Here is a 21,487-nt window from a genome sequence, read left to right as displayed (position 1 = left end):
ACTCCGGGCGGAGCTTCGCCCGCCCAGCCCGGGCCGCTTCCGCGCAGGGGTGCGCCGGGCCCAGTGGGGCGCGCTGATTGGTCGGTCTGCGTCACGTGATGGCACACACGGCCCGCCCCGGAGACGCGCGGGGCCTCCCCATCCTCCCCCGCCCCGCGGGGCGCGGCGCGTGCGCGGCGGGGGCGCGCGGGAGGGGCGGGGCGGGGCGGGGCGGGGCGGGCGGGTCATGGCGGGCGGGGCGGGGGCGCGCGCGCGGCGTGAGGTGAGGGGTCACGGGGCGGGGCGGGCGGAGGAGGCCCATGTGGAGCGGGAGCGGGATCAAGATCGGGACCAGGAGCGGGATTAGGAGGAGGCTGAGCTGCTCGCGCTGAGCACGGGGAGGCCGGAGCCACACCCGCACCGCCGGGCCCCGGACGCAGGCAGTGCGGACGGCGGGCAGGCCGCGGACGCGCCATGAAGGGGTGAGTGCGGGGCTCCTCGGGCCGGGCCGGGCCCGCCCGGGAGGGGAGCTGCGAGCGGGACGGGCCCGGGCGGCGCGGCGGGCGGGAGGCGGAGGGGGCCGAGCGGCGCCGCCGCCTCTGGGCTCGGGCGGTGTTGCTGGGACGGGGCTCGCGGCGGGGAGCTCCTCCGGGCGAGAGCAGCCGGCGGTGCCGCCGCTGGCGCCCTTCGGGCTGAGCCGGAGCTACCCACGGCGCTCCCGCGCCGTCACCGCCGCGGCGCCGCCGGAGCGCGGAGTTTCCGCACGGAGCCCCGCGCTGGAGCGGGCGGGACGCGGCGGCTCCTCGTGCTCGGGGGATCCCGCCCTGCGGGGTCCGGCGGGCTGCACGGCGGGCGGGGATGCTGCCGGCCCTGCCTGGTCCTCGTCTGGCGGCAGCGAAGAAGCGCCGCTCACTGTGTGCGTAAAAGCTGCCAGCCGCGGATATGTGTGGTTTTGCAGTGCTATTGTGTGCAACATCCTCTTAGCAGTTTTGTTGGTTTTTTAAGTCTTTAATTGCTACGTGGAGGCTGTACAGCGTGGATGGATGACAGATGAGCTGTGCTCTGTGTCATGTTTCTGTAAGCACGCCCGCTGCTCTGGGTCTGGCGTCGCTTTTCCCTCCCAGATTTGAAAACTAGAGATTTCAAATCTGTTTGGCTGAAAACACTGATTTCCCTCTCGGTGGGGGCACCGAGGTGCCGTTTTTGTACAGGAGACTGGAGGCCTTTACACTCTCAGTCGTGCTTTGGTATCAGATGACCTGCCTGACCTTGTCCGGGTCACTTTGGGACAGGTTTTTCAATGTTGGCTAAACCACGTAATGTTTATTAATTTCAGCATCACTTGTGCTCCACAAAACGTGCTTGTTCCAGTTCTGTGCCTCAGTTTCTTCACAGGCGCAGGGGAAGCTTTGCCTAGCTGATTCTCAAAAGAGCATTAAACCAGTCCCCTTGGAACCGGTGTTATGCAATGATGGGTATTATTATTCCAGTTTGGCAGCTTAAGGCAGGGTGAATGGAAGCTGAATCACTTAAGCTTTTACTAAGAAATGGTAAGGGGTTTAGCTTATTAGCAAGAGGGGTGAGGTCATACAAGACTGCTTGATAACACACTCTTAGCTGGTTCTTACAGCTTGTAAGCAGCTTCAGACATCCTGAGGGGCTGGCGGGTGTCTGTAGAAAGAGGTTCAGGGACGATTGCAAATAAACAAACTCTCAGCTGACGTAAGATAGGTGTGTTTGGGACACTGGACAACCCTTTATCCACCTGCTGTACCCTACATGCAATGGGACACCGCCACTCTTGGTCCCGGTGTGCCGAGGACGGCGGGGTGTGCGGGAGGAGCCGCAGCAGGGATCAGCCGGGATGAGGTGGCAGGATCGTTGTTCCGCAGCGCTCCCGACAGCACTGGGTTTCCTTTTATCCTCTGTTGAGCGCTGTGCTGTTTGCTGCAGCTCGGCCGGGCTTTGGTGGCGTGTCAGTGGTGGGACGGGTTCCTGGGGCCTGGATGAGTGAGGGGCAGAGCGGCCCGGGCGTGCCCGGCTGGTGCTGTGGGGATGGCCTGGCAGGGCACGGCCAGAGCTCTCTGCCGTGCTCCGTGCTCCAGGGAAACTGAGCCTGGCTCTGCTGGCACTGAGCAGGAGTTCTCATTTCATGGGCTTTTTTTCTTCTTGTGACTTTCTTTTAGACTATAAGGCTATAGAGAAAAAACCTGTGTACCACTGTTCTGCTTCCAGAGCACCAAACTTCATTTCTGTCACTTTACTTTTACTTACAGGCAGCTTTATTTCTGGTTCAACTTCAGGGCTTACTGCTTTGGGTTCTGTACTTGGTATTTCTGCTCTTCTGGTACTCTTTCATCTCTCTGAAGAGCAGCATATTCCTGTCTTGCCAGAACACTGTTAGCACCACACAGCAAGTTCTGGTGCAGAATAAATTCGTATTCCTGTGCAGATTCTCATATTGAATCCAGGTGTTCTCTCAAAATTCAGATGGAGGCAAATATGCCAGCAGAGCTGAAATTGAAAAATAACCCCATTTAAATGCAATGAGACTCAAAGGACTAGAGAATAGTTCAAAAGGAATGTATAAATAACACAGGGGTACTTGGGAACAAATCCAAATTGTTTTTTGAGTTACAAAGATCGGTGAAGATCCCTAAAGTACAAGTACTGTCAAAGGATAGGTCCAAAAATAGATCTAAAGCTTCAGCTCCCAGCATACAGAAATTGATAGGCTTGAAGGGATCTGGTCTGTCTTCAGTATTGAATCCAAAATTGTGGGCAAGTCCTTCTGAACAAAGTGACTCCATCTGACTGTTTTTTCTGGGAGTGTGTGCACTGCATTGTAACCCACACCACAAAATGCAGAGATGATTTTGGAAGCGCGTGGAGCAGGTGATGTTTAATCAGCTGTCATTATGAAGAGTCTACTTTGGCAGAGAAAGAATTATAAAAGAAACTATCCAGTTTGTTGGCATGAAATTTCACATCTAAAAGTCTGTATAGTCAGTGTATGTGTTGCAGCCTTCTTTCTTAGCTCTCTGAATTTGAAATAGCACATAGATGTGTGTTAATAATGCATAGCAGGTTGTAGTGTCTCTGTCATCAGGGTGTTTGAGGTTGGGTGACCTACCTGGGCCCTACCTGGTTTCAGAAATAGCTGAGGATTTTTGTGCTTTCTCAGCTGCTTACAGTTTTGTGGATTTTCTCTTATTTGATGACTTAAACACCATCTTCTCAACTGGGAACTGCTATTGGCTTTCACCTGGTTTTGTGAGACTTGGCTTTATATTCACTCTATTCTCACCTTCTGAATAATTTTAATAGAGTCTCATTATGTTTCCCTTTTTTTAAGTGTGACTTGAAAAACTGAGGTAATTCATTGTTCTGTTAGTGAACCTTGTGATTCTCTAGAGATGTTTTTATTTATTATATGTAATTATTGTTAGTTCTTGAATTTGAAAATTTATTTTAGAACTGTGTTTGCATAAGGAAAAATACCAGTGGAAGAGACTTAGGTTCCACTGTCTGTAGTAATCTGGCTGTTTTTATAACAGATGTAAATAATACTCCCTGCACTTTGCTGTTTTCATGGTGTTGATTCAATTGTTGCTCAGTGGTTTTGTGTTTTCATTGCAGTTGTTATGCTGCTGGTTTTCAGGAGAGAACTGAAAGTCTTGCGTTGATTCTTGAGCATTTGCTGATTGCTGTTTGTGACATTTGATGTCTTAAAGTAAGGGGGCATTTCTGACTTGTTTCAGTTCAGATGAAACCTATGAAAGTAAGGCATCCAGCCTTTCCCTGATGGCCTTCCCTAAAAATCACATTGCACGAGGCTATTGCAGGACCTGCGGCTCCATTGCGTGCATGTACCTGCTCTGTGACCAGCATTGTCACATACAAGGGGCCAGTGGGGCGTGTTACAAGCAGGGCCCAGTGCCTGTCACCCTGTGCATGTGTTATTTTTTCACATGGACCAAATCCCTCTCCAGTTTTGATGGGAAACATCTGGGAGATTGTCATGCAGCAGCACATCTTGAGCCATGTGGTGGAAAACTGAAACAGGGAGTAAGTAGAGTGCTGTGTGTTAGACCAGCCTTAGAAAGAAGTGTGCACTAACTACTTTTGGGTAAGAAACTCCTAGGAGATTGGCTCTCAGTTTTGTTGCGTTTGCAGCTAAGTCTCAGGGTTTGGAGTTCCTCAGGGTCCTCCTGACTTGCTGTGGAAGAGTCCTACAGGCTGCATCCTGCAGAACAGGGACCTGCTGCCTCAGAGAACTTCCTAACCCTGAGACTGCAGCTTGTGCTGCTCTGGCTGCCTCTGTAGGACATCACAGCTGGGGAGTGCTAAACATAACAGAAAAATAACTATATTGTGTCTGAAATGTGGGGAGCCATTATGGTAAGCACTGATACCTCTGCTTGTTTTGCCTGGATTCAAGGAGCAAACCTTTCAAGGTTCTGAAGATGATCATGTTTCCGAGGAGAACAGGGAGAGATTTTTCTCTCCTGAGTTAGTATGACAGAGTTTGTGCAGAGCTGCTGAATTGTTTCCGTTTGCTCGGCACACTGCTAAGCTTAACATATATGGGAGGAAGTTCCAAGTTTATGAGAAAACTGCTGAATGGTCATATGCACTGGAGTCAGGACAAAAAAGGTAATTGAGCTTGAAAATCACTTTATTTTTAGGCTTTTTCTGAACCTAGAAATGTCCAAGTATGAGCTAAAGTCTGCATTTATTTTCATGGACAGTAAATTTAGACCTTGCCTATATGCAAGCTTACAAATGGCTTAACAGCTTCTAAATGAGTTTATAAAAAACTCAGTGCAGTTTATTATAGGTACTTTCACCTGATTTATAACTCTGACCACTTTGAGTTTAATTCCTTAACCAGATTAAGACATTCCACGAAGTAGGAAGGATTGGGAGGGTAGGAAGGTAGCAGAGGAGTTGTAGCCATTTTACTGAAGCACTTTAGAACCCAATCTTGTGTTTTGAGTACTGTTGGACCATTTGGTTCTTTCTGCATGTAGATGTAGCTTGGTAGTTTGGGACAGTTCTATGAAAAATATGGTAACATTAGTTAATCACCAAATGCCTCAGACTCTGCTGCCATCTCCTGAGGACAAGAAATGATGCATCCTCCTTTGCTGCACTAAATCTCTTAAAATGGGGAATAATGGGTGGTGGTTGAGCCAGAAAAATACTTAAATCCAAGTGGAAATCATTCAGAACTTGAAGAGCCTGCCCATTTGGCAAGCATTAGAAATATTCAGACCAACAATCTGAGAAGGCGTTAGATATTTTTATCCAGAAGAGGAAAGAACATGAAAAGTTGGAGCTTTATATTTGTTTGGGAATTGATAAGAGAGAAGTGCAGTACTTCCTTGCATCACTCCTGCTCTAAGTGAGGCAGGCAATGCCAGGATTACTTTCTGCTCCAGTCTGGAAAAGAAAAAGGGAAGAAGTGACCCATGTGGGAGGAGTTGTAACGCAGCAGAAGTTTGTCAGGCGGGAGTTTGAGGCAGGGAAGCCAGGGTAAGAGAGAGTCTGTGCACAGAACAGAACCTGGTTATTTGGAGACTCTTGGCCTTGAGGACCTGAGAGCAGAGAAGCACAGCACTGAAATGGGGTAACTGTGTATTTGTGTCAAAGCATATTGAATGAATTCATTATAAAAATGAAATTATACCTTAGGCTTTATTGAAAATAGAGCCAAAACCATTTCCACAACACTGTCACCAGGTGACTTAGATTAAGATATTTGAATTTTCCTGGGGGCAGAGTATTTCTATCTTTAATTAATTGAAAATACTGTGCTTCATAGTGAGATCTTCATGCATTAAGTACTTCCTGAGCTCACTTGGCCTTCCTTCTCCCTGTTCCTTTCCAGGCTCCATGTGATTTTTGGCTCATAGCAGACTAGAATCTAACCCTGAAAAAAATTCTGATTTCCACCATCTGAACATTGTATTTATGTTCTGTTGAGAGTATGGGATGAGACCCGGGCAGCAGCTGAAGGCTTGTGAAAGTTTTCTCTACGTGGCACTTGGAACTGTTGGCAAAAATCACAAATTAAGTTGAAGATTGCAGTTAAAGGAGATTTTTATGTTTTTTGATCTTTGGCACAAAATTTTATTTGAGAACAATTCATTCTTAGTGAAAATTAGGAAAAGGATGGGGCGAGGGAAATGATTGTTGCCTTAGAAGTGTTTTTAAGGTAGGCACATGAAACTGAGAGCACTTTCAGTTAATTTTTCACAGTATGTTATTAATACAGTATGTGATTTGAGCACCTTGCAAAACCCAACTCTGGGACTGAAATCCAAAGTATAGGTAGGAAAGCCATAATGAACTCACTTTTTTTCCCCCACTGTTCTAATGGACAAAGGCATTTGTAAAGAAATGCATTTTCAGTGACCTACAGAAATAGTTTGTGTGAAACAAAAAAATTATTTTGTCCTGGTATGTCAATTAGGAGTTTGTTACCTGTGTATGTACAAGAAGTGCCCTCAAGATGTAATTATGTAAATAAGGTACTTTGTAAGCATCACTTCTATTTTGAATTTGAAGGTAAGCCTCTGTTCTTACCTGATGATCATCAGATACTTCATGAACACTAATTAGCAAAGGCTCATGATCTTCTGGGAGGCAAGTAAGGTTATAATTGTTAGATCTGGGGACACTGAGGGTGTGGAAAGGGGCAGTAATCTGTAAAGCGTCTCAGGATATAGTTAGTGGAGGCACAAAACTAATTTTGAGGGAAGCTATTTCAAAATAGTGAAGTACTTCTGTTTAGCAGTCATGGATAAAAATCAGTGTTCTTTGTGAGCTTGTTTTAGAGCAGCAATGAAGAGTTGGGGTTTGTGGCAGCCCTTTATCTGCTGTATGATGGCAGACAAGTTGTTTCCTCTTTCACCTGATATCGATGTACCTGGGATAGGCTGAATCGATATTTTGGCCTTAACCTTGTGAGATGCAGAATTTTATGGACAGGTAAGCAATGGATGTGTGTCTGCTTTTCTGTTCTAGACCAGCTACATTTATTTTTGCCCATTTTAGAGTTTGAAAATTCTGTCAGCTGGGCATAGTGATTCATGCTCTTTGTATCCATCTACAGAATAGCTTATAATTTTCTTGGGACAGTTTATTTTTCACTTGAAGATTTGAGACCTAGGTAGGACATGTTTCAGCTGGAAAAACTGTGAGGCTATTATAGCATAACTTTGTTTCTTGTATGTGAAGTCTGGCCAGTCTTTTGTATGTGGTCAGGTTTTCTAGGTTGAAGCAGAGTAAATTATGCAATATCCAGATATAATGAAGAAACTTGGCTATAATGTGCTGTGTATTTTTTTTCCTTAATGCTAAAGGGAGAGGCAGCAAGGGTCTGATGTATGTCTTGGGGAATTGTGATGCATGAAGCCTGTTCCCAGTGACATCCAGTAGTCTTGCAAGTCTTGAATGAAGTCTTCTGTTAATTCTGATTCTAAAATTGTTTTGTGTTCTTCTGTACATCATTGTGCTCTTCTGCAGGCCAGAACTGGGGGTAACATCCAGCAGGGTATCAGGTGTCATGCAACACATGTTTGCAGTAGTAAGCAGGACTAAAGAAGATCAGGGGTCTCAGAGCAAATTGGCCAGGCTTTCTGCATGCTAGGTTTGTACTTATCCTTCTGGTTTTCTGACAAGCAAAGCAGAGTAGATATGCAGCCCACAGATCTTTGAGATAATTGAAAACATACTGGTCTGCCCACAAGAACTAGACTAACTTGTGTGTGTGTAGCGAGACAGCTCATCCATTAAAAAAAAATCCTAAGCAAAAACAAAGCAAACAAAAAACCCATAAAATTCCCAACGACCCCAGAACACTAGAAGAGGTTCTTTTGGCCTTGGAGTAGAATCTAAGCAGAGCCTTCAGGTCTATAGCCTTCACAGTTCTGGTTTGCTTTGATTTTATGAGCGGATTATCCTGTCTAGACTCCTGCTCTGACTTGGATGCCAAAATAGAAGCAATAAAGCTAGCTGGCCTCTTAGCAGGTGACAAACCTTCTCTGAAGTCCTCTTAATTTGTTAGGGCCCATTTCTCAGTGCTGCCTCTCCTGACTTACTCCTCAGTAAGTTTTGCAAGTTTCAGATGCAGCTCTGCTAAATTTAGCCTGCCAGATGCCTTCAATAAGCTGGAGCCCAGCTATCAGTTACACGGAGATCTGTTTCAGTCAGGCACAGCCCTCTGGGGAGAGACTTGCACTATTTAAAGTTGAATGGGACTGAGATTCTTGCAGCATTAAGAAACTCGAAATTCGCCTTTTCTCCCTGATGTTGGTTCTAAACTAGTGCTGGGCACTTGTTATTCCCAGGGAGTGAATTTGTGTTTCCTGTTGAACTGTAGCTGGAAATTGCCTGCCTCTTGAGCTGTCATTCTGTATAGCAGTTCTCCTTTGGTATCTGTTGAGCAGCAAAAGGCAGTCTGAATGTGAGTAACACTAATGTCTCATGTGGCCTGTGTTATTTCCAGCAGTATCAATGTAAGGCATTGTAGGAAAAATAGACTGTTCAAATCACAGCACTGTAAGCTGCAGGCAGAGCAATGCAACTGCAGCAGGACTAACTGGATTGCATTTGGTCCTACAAAATGTGTGAGGCTTTTTCTGGCCAGAGCCTGGAGGATCTTAGGACACTGGCATGCAAGAGCAGGAGTGATAATGCCAATGTTCTGGGCATGCATCCAGTTTCAGGAAGTGGTGCCTGTCACCTCTCTAAAGTCACACTTGTGTTCAGATTTGGTGGATCCCTCTTCACTTCCGCTCTCACATCGCTGGGCAGTGTTGCTGTGCACTTTTAGCAGACAGCAGCCTATGCACCAGCAGCTCATTCCCTTCACTAGTGAATTCTCCGCGTGGTTTTTCCCCCAGTGACCAAGTCACAGAATGTAGCAGTCGTGAAAAACCCTGAATGTTTCTCATGAAAATGTAGTCCTAGGATATGTCAGGAGAATGCTTCCAGTAGTGGCAGGAAAAACTTGGTGCCAGTGGACAGGACAATAGTGTTTGGGCTGCTGTAATTGGTTTTGGTTAGCCATGTTTAAAGAAAATCAACTTTAATCAGAAGGAATGTAAGGAAGAGCTAGTATGACGATACTAGGAATTAAGAGCCAGCTTTACAGGAGAACTCCAGGAGCTTGGCTTTAGTTAGAAGAAAGGTATGAAGAGATCATGATAACTCTCTGAAAAGGCCTGTGCAATGGTCCCCATAATCTCCAGGCAGCAGAGAGGTACATTTGAGTACACTGGAATAACTAACTGCGAATAATGCTAGCGTGGGAGCAGCCTTACAGTGGAAGATGTTTAAGTGGTTTCAGAAGGCTGGGGTTTCATTGAGGAGAGTATGGATTTGTAGAACACTGCAGTAGTAAGAGGCCTGACCTGATAAGCCAGGAATGCCTCATTCCTCCGTGGTAAAAACAATTTCTTGGAATGGGGTGACTGGCTGGTCCCAGAGGCTTTGACATCTAAGATGGAGTACAGTTGACTATTGCATCTTCCATGGGATGCCACTAGTAAGTGTGGATCTTCTTAGGAATATTAGTGGCATTATAGAGTTGAATAATTTGTTATGGGAGGGCATGTCCCTTCTGGGCACATCAGGTTCTTTACATATCTTTATGTTCTCTTATATGATAATTTGACCTGATAATTTAATTTTTTTCTTTGCAACAGCAGAGGACAAGAAGGTACACCTTCTGCTAAGGTGGCATCACAGGACTGGCCTAGTCAGACCTTAGCTGACACAGTAAACTTGCTTGAGTTACTGATTTGGCTGAGACTGCATGTGAAGAACCAGGTCTAGTTGTAAACTGCTGTTAAAAACAAACAACAACAAAAAAGAGCCCACAAAGATACTTGCTTTACTTTGGTGAAAATAAGGGAGTGATAATTTTGACTCCTTTATTACAGGTGCTTTGTCTTGGCTATTTGGAGTAGTTTTTCAAAGTACATGTTGTTCTGTGGATGGATGAAGTGTAGCACATTATCTGTAGACTATTTCACAGAGGTACTGGATAATCTGCATCCCTGTGCTCCTCTTGCACAGTACTTCCAGTTTAAACTGAGGTGGGCTGGTACTTCTGCTCAAGAACCAATTAGTTCTGCCTATGGAAACTTTTATTCTCCTCTTTATTCTGGCAGAGGACTTGTGTGATGAACACAGTCAGGGGACTGGTGTGGGTTAAAACCAAACTTTCCTTTTTTTGTCCAGGTTAGTTTTAATTGGTGTTGGTTCACTACATTGATGCACAAACATTTGTGCCAGCAAGAGGATGGAAATGAGTGGCTTGGGGACTGCTGCTTTTGGCTGCAGTGCCAGCTTTCCCATGATTTTACTCAAGGCCCCGGTGGCACTTTGGCCACACCGTCCTCAGGCAAAATGATGAATTCTCATAATGTGGGTCTTCCTTTCCATGGTCTTACTTAATTTACATATTAAATGGTTTTGTGCACAATAGATGTGCTGCTGATTTAATCAGCTAGTGTTATACATTAAAGTAATTTATAGTTTGTATACATAGATATGTTTAGGGTATTGATTTATGCTTCCTGCAGTGTTTCTCAAACCTCTTTCATATTATTCTCCAGGGCAAGATACTGTCCCTGGTGCAGTTCTTGCAAGGACAAACCAGATAGTGACAGAGCATAGGAGACAAGCAGTGGGAGATGGCAGGAGGCAGCATGGAATGTGGCAAGTGGTGAGAGATGGAGGAGTCCAGGGGCTTGAGGAAATGTGTCAGCAAGTGCCTTTTAGCCGTCTGCTAACAGAGCTCATTTCTCTGGCCTGATGCCAGCCTCAGAGGTGATGTCTTGGCTCAGCAGCTGCCAGCCTTAGACTCTGCTTCTGCATTTATTTATTTATTTGTTTGTTCTCTGTCTAAAACCTTGGTGAAGATCCATTTTCTGGCCATGTTTCCTTTCTTAGCCATCTTGCCCTGGCTGCCTGTAGTAATATATTTTTGTCCTGTTGCATTGTTGTCATAAATATTTCATAGTGGCTGTCTTCTAATGCCTGGTTTGTTTGATTAGTAACTAATGATTCTTTCAATAATATTAGAAAACACTACTTTATGATGGTCTGTGTCAGGGATTTTTGCTCTGAAGGAGATCTGGTGTATAGCAGCTTTTTTGTGGGTTTATCATGCTAGCATTGCTGATCTACTGAAGCTTGGAACTACTGATACGTTTTTGTATCACCAAGGTTAATATTGTGTTTTTTGGAGAAGCAGTCTGGGCTTTCAGTAACTGAGTGTGAATGTGAGGTTTGTCTCCTCCCTTACTGACCTCCTGCAGCTCATCTGACCTAGCTGGGTTGTTGAGACCTGCTCCCTTTGGTTTCTGCTCTCATGCAGACTGCAGCAAAAGGGACTCTTTCAGGCTTCTTTCCCCTCCTAGTAGGAGATTACTCTTACTCCAGCAAAACACAAAGATACCCAGGATCCCATGTGCCACAGTTTTACTCCCACTCTTTGTGAGGAAAAGGCAGCGGCACTGCTGGCTGGGGTCACAACTTGCCTCCTGTGAGCCTGAAGAAGCCGGGCTGTGCTAGGCTGGGCAGTTGTGCCAAGCTGGGCATAAAACAAGTGCTACAGTTTATCCACCATCTCATGACTTTGATTGCATGCTTGTTTACCCTGGGAGTACTTCTGTAGTGTGAGAACATCATCCTTATTAGCTTTTAATTAGGACTTGCACTGTGTTGGAATATAATTCTCAAAGGGACTTGTGCAACTGGCCATACATGAAGAAAGGAATCTTGAGAGCAAGCAGTGTCTTTACTGCTATTTGGGCAGAAAACAATCTGGCTGCCCATATCTATTCAGTAAAATAGGGCTGATATGAACCTAGAATTGTGTGCTTTTCTAATTCCATGTGCAATGGCTTTCTGTATATTCTGGTGATCATTTGGGAAAAGATTTTTATTATCTTGGTATTTTTATTTTTCATTCTTGCAATCATTGTTAAAACTGCTTGCCCTCACCCAAGGGTAACTAATCTCTTTCTTTTGAAATTTATTTTTTCTTTTTTTTAATGTTATTTTCTTCTGTGTGTACAGTTTTTCTGTCAGGAAGTTAGTCTTAGAAAAGAGAGAAGCTTGGTCTGTTTCTTCTCAGTATAATTCAGTGTATTTTAAGGTTGTGGTTCTGCTCTCAGTAGGAAGAAAGATTTCAGTGATGATCAAAGTAGATGCAGATATCACCTTGAGAAGAGCACAGTTGCATATTAACAGGCTTCATATATTTGTTGCACACAATACTGTTGGTTTTTAGAGAAAGATGTCTAGTAATGACTTTGTCTAAGCACAGGCTTTATATTGACAGGTGGTAAAATTGAGGTTGTCTTTGAAGCATGGATAAGGACTTCATTTCCTTGGTCTTAGTTCTAGCTTCCTGTTCCTCCCATATTTGTACTGGGGTTTTAATTTTTTTCTTTTGTGATCTTGATGATCAGAAGGGAAATGAGTGGGATAATGTTAAAGCTAATACTTCTGTAGAGATCCACGTTCTCCTGTCTCCCAGCCAGTAAAACCACATATATACTATAGTTCATTGGTATTTAGTGTGGTCTGAGAAACTTCTGGCTGTATAGAACTGACTGAAACTAGATTTGGGACTTAAATCAGCCGCCAGCATAAGACTTGATTGCATGGGTTGGATGTGGCAGTTCAAATATGTATTGAGCTGACTGTTAGGTGGAACAATTCTCTAAGGATAAGCAAAGTGATTGATCTTGCTGTCCTTAAAAATGTTGCAGTATGTCAGATGTTAAGCATGTTTTGATTTGTTCCAGTAGCCGGATCGAGCTGGGAGATGTGACGCCACACAACATTAAGCAGCTGAAGAGGCTAAACCAGGTCATTTTTCCTGTCAGCTACAATGACAAGTTCTACAAGGATGTACTGGAGGTTGGCGAACTTGCCAAACTAGGTACAAATGTTCTTGCCAGTAATTGTGGGCTGTGGTGGCAGAAGTGGTCATCATTGCTGTCCATAATGGTTTTAAATAGCAGCTCCTTCTATTTAGTTGTTTTACATCATGAAAAATAGCTGTTTAAGAGCCTCAGAGAAGCCACAGAGGGTCTGTGTTCTGACTAGATTACATCCACTGGGAATAGGCATGTTTTCTGTTCCAGAGGACAGCAGTTTTGCATTGCAGCTTACCCTGATGCCATTGCTGCTTGGTGTGAACAGTGATGAGCAACCACTGTGTCACAACAGCACTAGTTACTTCATTCCAAGTGTGAATCCACAATGTATGTTATTTTATCTGAATAGGAGAATTAACGCGAGGGGAGGGAGGAAGATCCAGGGTGTATGTGAAGGAGGTGTATGTGTAGTTTGAGCCTTGTTTCTGATAATCCTTTGTTTCCCTCCCTGGCAGCCTATTTCAATGATATTGCAGTGGGAGCAGTGTGCTGTAGGGTGGATCACTCCCAGAACCAGAAGAGACTGTACATCATGACACTTGGATGCCTGGCACCCTACCGAAGGCTAGGAATAGGTAAACAGGGGTCTTCTTTTGTATCTGAGGCATCAAAGAAACCAGGTTGCTGCCCAGCTTTTTAAATGCTCTTTCAGACCTTTAACCAAGTTAGTGCACTTTAGACTGCTGATTTCTTTGGAAGGGACTTGGGGGAAAGAGTATGATTTATCATGTGTTCATTCTTCCCTGCCTTTCAGAAATGAACCTTTTGTAGAAATTTTTAATTCAGGATTTCAGATTACTTTAATCTTAATCATATCATCATACTGTGATGTAAATACTCTGCTTCTATGGATGTGAAAATTGTTGCAGAGAGATTAAATAATTTGTCAGAGATATGTAGCCAGTATGCAAGTCATATGTAAGTAGAACACAACATTCCTTCATTGGCTTCTCTCTTCTAAATATAGGAGCGTTATATTTATTTTGTCTTTGTCACTACTGATTATTTCTGCTCAGGGGTAGCACCTACTTTTTGTCTATATTGCATTTAGTTCTTTGTTCCACATTGCAAACCCATAGGACAGCTTAATCAAGACCTATAGTAACTCTTTGCCCTGACAAACTGGAATAAAAAGATAACTTTATTTAAAATTATTTTACTAGGTGTTTAGTAGAAAAGCTTACCAGTGCCCTCACTGCTTTATACAGTATTTTGGCTGTATTTTGAGCTGAGTTTGAGACCTTGAAACTGGTATTAAAATAAGCTGATTGATACATATGCTTCTGGTTTGTTGTGATTTTTATTTCCTGTTCAAAGAACTAATGAATTAAGGTTTATGAGCAATCAGAGACAGAATGAAATATTTACACATCATGTTTTATTTGCCTTTCCTAGTTTTCACACTTTATCATTTTAGTTTACCTACAGTTAACCTGCCTCTCCTCAAGGAAGCACCTAGCTAAGTACAGACTAAATTATGCCCTTCTAGTTTTCTTAAGTATCTCTTTATCTTTTGGCAGGAACTAAAATGTTGAATCATGTCTTAAACATCTGTGAAAAAGATGGCACTTTTGACAACATCTATCTGTAAGTAAATGAGTTATACTCGTGCGTTTTTTGAGAGATGACAAAGATAGATATGGGAGCAAAGGGATGGAGATCCAAGTGTGGGTTTAGTGTGTATTTTTGTGGGGTCTTGGAACATAGCAAGAAAGTCAGGGGTCATGTTCTGGGTTTGTTGTGTAATGCTGAGAAAACCAAAAGCTGCTTGATTTAGAAAGGGTTCTGCAAAATTGCTGAATTTGAAAGTAGTTTAGTTACAAAATTATGTTCTAGAGCAAAATTACACTGTAAGACCAAAAAAAAAAATTTATAAAGGATTTTACTTTTATTATACAAGGTCATCTTCAGAATGGAAAATACTGCAAGTCTTGAATACAGTTTTGATGCATTTGCTTTCTGTCTTTTATGACAGCACTCTGTGGTGCAGCACTCTGGAATATTAGAGATGTTTGCAAGTACTGAAAGTTTACTACATTCAATAGTAAGGCCCAACTGCTGTTCCCATTCTTGCACACTGCCAGGTCAGCTCTTTGTGCAGCAACACAATAAACTAGATCAGTGCCCTGACCCAACTGGGGAAACTGTTTTCTGGGTGTTGTTTTTTTTTTTTGTTGTAGTGTGGTTTTGGGGTTTGGGGGTGGTTTTCTTGTGCTTAGTTTTGGTTATTTTTAAAATCTGTGTAAGCATGTCTGTGTACGCACTTGGCATGATGCAGGCAAGAGAACAAGCACTGGGGTAGACAGCAGTACCAGCAGTCCCCCTGGAAAGAGAGTCTGAAATCCATGCATGCCAAAACTGTGGTTTTCCTTTGCTGCTGGTTTCACACTTGTGCTTTTTGCTGTGCATTGGTGTCTGTGTGGTGACCAAGTGAGTTTGGTTTGATGGCAGTTCTTGGCCTGATGCTTCTCTGAGCCAACTCCTCCTTGGCCGTCACACCAGTGCAAGCACGATGCACTGCTGGGGACAGACCCACAGCAGGTACAGCCTGGATGGACTTACACTGCCACAGAACTACACCCTGGATACTTGCCAGGCCTGTGGAAGATGCTTTGTGAGGAGTGTTTCATGCACTGATATCACTGTAAATGGAGTGACTTTCCCCTCACACTCAGTCCACTTCTGCCATGGAGGTCTGGACTCTTCCAACACCCTCTGCTGCTGTTGCTTTGTGTCATCTCTGTAAGAGGAACATGCTTCAAAGAGGTGTCTGAGTAAAGTTGCCTTTGGCTCATATTCCCTCCTGCTCTCCTGCCTCAGGAGAAGTGGTAAAACTTTTGAGGTGCCTGCATAATGGGACAGGGGCTGTCCTTTTTGCTTTTATAGTGAAGGAACTGTTTGCTGGTTTTAATACAAAAAAAACCCCCAAATCCTTCATAATCCTTCTTTGTAGTTCCTAGACCGGGGATTCTGGCATGACAATAAATAGCCCCCAAAATTGGACTAAAGTTCTTTTAGTGGCCCATTGATTTTATTACTATGTCTATTGCTTGTGCATTTTCTATTTGAACATATTATGCAGTTTAGCACCAAATTTGATATCACTGCCTAAATTTGTCATTATGATAACGTTCCCTTTTAGCTTTTTGGTGCTTATTTGGCTTAACACTAAGATCTTTTGTTTTGTTCTGTTGTTGCTTCCACAGTTACTTTGGTTCTATGATTCTGCAGTGTGTTGTCATGACAAAGTGATTCATGAAGTTGTGCAGTGTCCACTGAATTTTGGAAGTGTTTAATGATAGAAACATTTTTTTTCTTTTTTATCTTTCTTTTTTTTTTTCTTATTTTTTTTCTTTTTGGTTTTTTCTGGTTTTTTTGGTTTTTTTTTTTTTTTTTTGTGGGTTTTTTGTTTTGGTTTGGTTTTTTTGGGTTTTTTTTTTTTTTTGTTTATTTGGGGTTTTTTTGCTTTTTTTTAATGAAACTTGTGCAAATTTATGTCCTAATCACTCAGGGTAAAGAGTTGATGGCTGTTTGTTTTGGAGGCCTTGAAACACGCTAGCAAAATATGTAAAACTCTAGGGGAAGTAAATACAAGGGAAAAGGACTTTGTAAATCCATAGGACTTCTTTGTATTACAGCTTTTTGTGAGGAGAGAGGAGTGTTTAGAGTGTTAAAATGGTATCAAACACCATTGCCAGTTGTATGTTACAGTGTGTTGGGATAATCTCTGAGAAGACTCCTCTGATCATCTGCAAAGTGTTACTACAGGAGGTTAAAGTTGGCTTTATAGTGAATCTCTGTTACATATTTCCACTGAATGTCTGCCATATTGCTTTAATAAGATGAAGAAAAATTGAAATTACTGAAGTAATAATGCTTCAGAGTCTCTCTGCTATTTTGTGTTCCTTCAAAGAGCTTTACTGAGGGGAAACCTTTACTACTGTTGACAACCATGGGCCATCCAGGAGCTGAGTGTTAGCCCAGAATTGAATTGGGAAGATGAACATTTCCAGTCTTGGATTTACACCACTGTTCCTGTCTCTTATCTATCTAGCTGCTTTTCTTGTCTTTGAGTGTCTTCTGAGTATGGAGGCAGATTACTGACCCTCATCTCTCTGTGTTCTGTCCCAGGCATGTGCAGATCAGCAACGAGTCTGCAATTGACTTCTACAGAAAGTTTGGCTTTGAGATCATTGAGACGAAGAAGAACTACTACAAGAGGATAGAGCCGGCAGATGCGCACGTGCTGCAGAAAAACCTCAAAGCCCCTTGTCTTGGCCAGAACGCAGATGTGCAAAAGAACGACAACTGAACAAAACCCCAGCGGACACTTTCTTGCACTTGCTTGTCGCCAAATAAGGAAAGAGAGGCCTCTTTTTTTTTTCTTTTTTTCTTTTTTTTTGATTGGTTGGTTGGTTTTTTGTTTTGTTATGTTTTTTTTTTTAACTCCACCCCTTCATCTTAATTTTTTTTTCCTTGACCTCTCTCCAACAAAATGTAATGCTTCTTCCAAGGATTGTCCAATCATGTTTGGGGTTGGGTTTTGGTTGGTTTTGGTTTTTTTTTTTTTTTTGAGCTCTCCTTTCTGGTGTTTTTTGTTTTTTTGAGGGCAGGGGGGCTGATTTTTTTGTTTTTGTTTTTTGTTGGGGTGGGAAAAGGTGTGCAGATCTCTTTTAAGTTTGAGGTGTGGAGGGCTTGAGCAGGTTATCCTGATGACAAGTTTCCTTCAGAATTATTCTTTCAGTAAGCAGAATGTAAACCCAATGGGGGGGAAAAGGCAAAGCAATATCTTGTCCTTTGACTCCTACATTATTGTGTTTTTTATAACCTACAGGGTACTTTACTCTCCCCCAACCTTTGAATGTTACTTCAATACTTCTCACTCTTCCTTTTAATTCCCCCACCTCAAAAAAGTATATTTAGTTCTTCCCAATATTTTTGAGTATGGCTTTTTCCTCCATCTTTTGCTGAGAAGGGTGGGCTACTTTTCCATACCTTTTCACTCTGCCTGGGCTGATCTTTTTGGATGCTTTTTTTAAAATACTCCTCACCCAAGCTGGTGCTACACTTCTTAACTGACTGAGAGGAGGATTTAGAGTGGTCTTTGTTTTTCCTTATTTTCATTTACCCAATTCCCAGCAGACTTTTGCCAGAGCAAGAGCTAGATCTGGTGTTGGTAAGAATAACCTTGTAAAAATATAAATCCTGAGGCAACACCCTTGCTTTTAAAATGGGTGAAATTCTGCAGGGCTCATTGAGAGTTAGTTTATCTGTGTTGTTGGGATGGAAAAAGTGACTGTGACCACCTTACCAGCTTTGATGACATAAAGCAAGCATGTGTCTCCAGATGACTTTGTTACAGCTACTGAATCTGTGGTGACAGATGTAAGGGTTGAGGAAACCAGGCAGCAAGGCTAAGAAGGCAGACATGAATCTGACCCTAATCACATAGCTTTGCAGGGTCTCCTGGATTTGCTTGGGATTGGCTTGACTTGCTGTGTTTATGAGCTCCTTTGGGAGGAGGTGGTGAAGAACTGCGTGGTTTTGCTCCTTTGAAGATTATTTTCCCCTTCCCCGTTGAGTAGTAATAATGCAGTTCTCTGGTGAGAGGGAGTTGGTGGAGCACCGGAGAAAGCAGCATATATTAGAGCATTTTATGGGTTTGGAAAATAGGCTGGCTGGCTTCTTCCTAGTACTGTAACTTTGAGGCTACAGTAAACTGTACTAAGCTCTGCTTTGCATCCTTTCATGCTTTGTTTGCGTGAATACCAGTGCTCCTTTCTAGGCACTGTTGCCAGCAATTTTATGTATGCCAATATAAATACCAACTTGAGCTTGGACTCTTCTCCAAGCATCTCGGAAAGTGCACTGAGCTGAGACAACACCAACCTGCCCCATCCCCCATGTAGATGCTGAACTGTATTCTTTTCCTGTTTGTTTTTTCAAGTTTAGATCTGCATCTTGAATTCTTCCGCTCTGAAAGCCTCCAACCTGTAGTGTGCATTGCAGCATACATCTGGTTAGTAGGTGCTGTCCAGTCATTAGAGGGTGACTTGGAAACCAAGGATTCCAAAACGGGACTTGTGGTGAGGCAAGGGATGGCACCCCTCGCTGCACATCGGGTGGTCTTTGATACCCCAGGGATGACTATGCCAGCTGCTACACAGTTACTCCTTCTTTGACAGAGGTGTGTAGCATTTGTTGGAGTGCATCTTGACAGACCTGTGCTGGAAAACGGCTGCTTAATTTGCTGAGTTTGCACTAATGGAGTCGTGGAGATGGGCAGGTGGCCAACGCCAGCCCGTCTGCATGGCCCTAGCCACCTGCGTTTGCAGCACGTGGTGGCAGACTCTGGCTAGAGAGATGCAAACGGTTCCCGTGGCCAGAGGCAGCCTAGTTCTGACAAAAGCTCATTTTCAGTGCAGCTAGGACCTGCTCGTGGTGGTTATGTTGGCAGCCCGGCATCTTTCTAGAAGGGGATGTATCGAAGCACAATTGGCTTGTCATATGCCAACATGGTTTCCCTGGCCATCTGTAGACCAAACCAAGAGAAGTATGTGGAGGGAGAGAGAGATAGTATTGTATTTGAAGGTGTTGGTGCAGCACAGCTGTAACTCAGACCATAGCTGCCTCTGGTGCCAAGCAAAGTGCTCTTCATTCTTCTAGAACTAAGTGGTAAGTGTTTGGGTTGGGTAGATGGGTGTGGGGATATGAACTCTTAGGATTTGCTGTTGTCGTAGGCTTCCACAAATCAGTGTGTTTCACAGACAGTTATTCTTCAGGTTTAAAAGTACAAGTCTGATGTCTGAACTTACTTGGATTAACCTTTGTTTCTGTCTCTTTTTGCTTTGGGCTGCCATCATTCTATGAATGTATCCATGAGAACAATTCTTAAAGCTCCTATTCCACAGCAGACCTGCCTCATTGTAACTTCTAACAAAATGTTTTGTAGGAGGTGGAAGAGAGAATAAATCTAAGACTCCTTTTTCCCAGGCTATTAATCCTGGAAAACAGTTGTTGAATCTTGAATACAAGGTTTAATCTGAATCTTAAGAAAACTGTGTTCCCTGTACATGGGTAAGGGCAAGTGAAGGTCAGTAGTTCTGGATGACAAACAGTTGTATTTTATTAGTCTACCAGTTGTGTTGAGTGAGGGAGGAGAGTGCTGTATCTTAGTGCTGTTACCTAGAGACACTGAAATTGTGGGAAGTATGGGCTCACTGCAGAGAACTTCAGTTACTTTGGTTGTTGCTGCGGGAGGACATCCTTCTAGTTTGAAAATAACAGCTTGTGAACAACTAAATTTTTGCAAAGTTGGGAGTTTCAGTGGGGGGAAAAAAGCCACCAGCACCTCCTGTTCTGGATGAAGATCTAGCAAGAAAAAGTATGCAACTAAGAGCTTTAGAGTGTAAATTGTGTACATACAAGTTACTCCTGAATCTCTGCAACTGGCTTTGTCACACATCGGTTCAAGTATGAAGATATTACCTACAAAAAGACTCCTACTTGAGGAAACCATGGTACAGGAGAAAAAGAATCATCCAGAAGAGAGATCCCTCATTTTTGGGAGGGGTAAGGGGGAAGAATGTATTTAGTGTATACAGAAACTGGCTGAGTTTACATGATGCAGCTAATGGTTAAACCTGCCAACTAAATATGACATACTGTTACAATTGAAACAAACTTACATGCTATTTAGTTAAATCTTGATGGTGCCCTGTGTCTAGTAAAAATTTGATCCTCCAAATTGTTTTATTCTCCCCCATGTTGTAATCCAGGGTCAGCTGCTATGCACAATGTCTGTGTTTTGTAAAGTGTTTGCTGACTTGGATGTTTCTTTTGAATCTGCAACTGCTTCCTGATTAATTTGGCTAAGACCACCCCTGCTCTCTTGAGTTAAGATTTAGTGAAAGGTATGCTGTATGCAGTTTACAGATGCATTCTCAATGTTACAAGTTAAGTTGCAGGGGGAGCAAATTCTTTACAATAAGATGGTCCATTTTTAATCTATATCATTGCCCTTGTTGTACATCAGGAGCATGTTTTTGTTTTTCTCAAACTCTTTAGAAATACCGTTCAGAATAAACGTGCACTATTTGAGTTATGTCATTTACAACTTGTCGTGTGCGGTTTTTTGCTGTCCAGCTGTTTCCTTCAGAAATCAGATAGAGACTATTCCTCAAATGTTTCATAAACTATGTAACTCAGAAGATTTCTAACATGAACTGTGTGTTGGGCTGCTGGGATGAATGCCAAGGGTGTCTGACAACTGTTTGTTTTCCCTGAAGTTATGAGCCTTTCCTCAGAAGTCCTGTCTTGTGGGGTAGGCGGGAGGAGAGGAAGAACAACTGTTCTGGAATATTTTTGATTGATTAGTGAGCAGTTTGGAAACAAACAGACCAGGTGTCAAGAACTCTGGTTTGGGCTTTATAGGTTAAAAAGTTTAAAGTATTCAAATTAGCTGCTAGTCATTGCAAATCTTGACCACAGCCTTTGAAAAACTATGGTCCATATTTGTAAAAGTGACTGGTTTTAACATT

The 21,487-nt window shown here is 43.2% G+C and overlaps 1 protein-coding gene across 3 annotated transcripts; it reads left to right on the top strand.

Moving 5' to 3' along the window:
- The first annotated feature begins 278 nt into the window (after positions 1-278).
- NAA50 (N-alpha-acetyltransferase 50, NatE catalytic subunit) lies at positions 279-21,063 on the top strand. 3 transcript variants are annotated; one of them, XM_063148432.1, is made up of 5 exons: positions 279-461; positions 12,816-12,949; positions 13,403-13,522; positions 14,468-14,534; positions 17,079-21,063. In XM_063148432.1, exons 1-5 carry the CDS (start codon positions 454-456, stop codon positions 17,257-17,259), a joined length of 510 nt encoding a protein of 169 aa, XP_063004502.1. In that variant the 5' UTR covers positions 279-453; the 3' UTR covers positions 17,260-21,063. The 3 variants fall into 3 exon arrangements, with proteins under 3 accessions (XP_063004502.1, XP_063004500.1, XP_063004499.1); XM_063148430.1 differs by having other exon boundaries at positions 12,813-12,949; XM_063148429.1 differs by lacking the exon at positions 279-461 and having other exon boundaries at positions 12,763-12,949.
- Positions 21,064-21,487: the final 424 nt, after the last annotated feature.

Source organism: Melospiza melodia, chromosome 2 (genome assembly GCF_035770615.1).
Source record: "Melospiza melodia melodia isolate bMelMel2 chromosome 2, bMelMel2.pri, whole genome shotgun sequence".
Taxonomy (NCBI): domain Eukaryota; kingdom Metazoa; phylum Chordata; class Aves; order Passeriformes; family Passerellidae; genus Melospiza; species Melospiza melodia.
The sequence above is the reverse complement of the archived record's forward strand: the minus strand, read 5'-3'. Positions and strand labels throughout refer to the sequence as shown.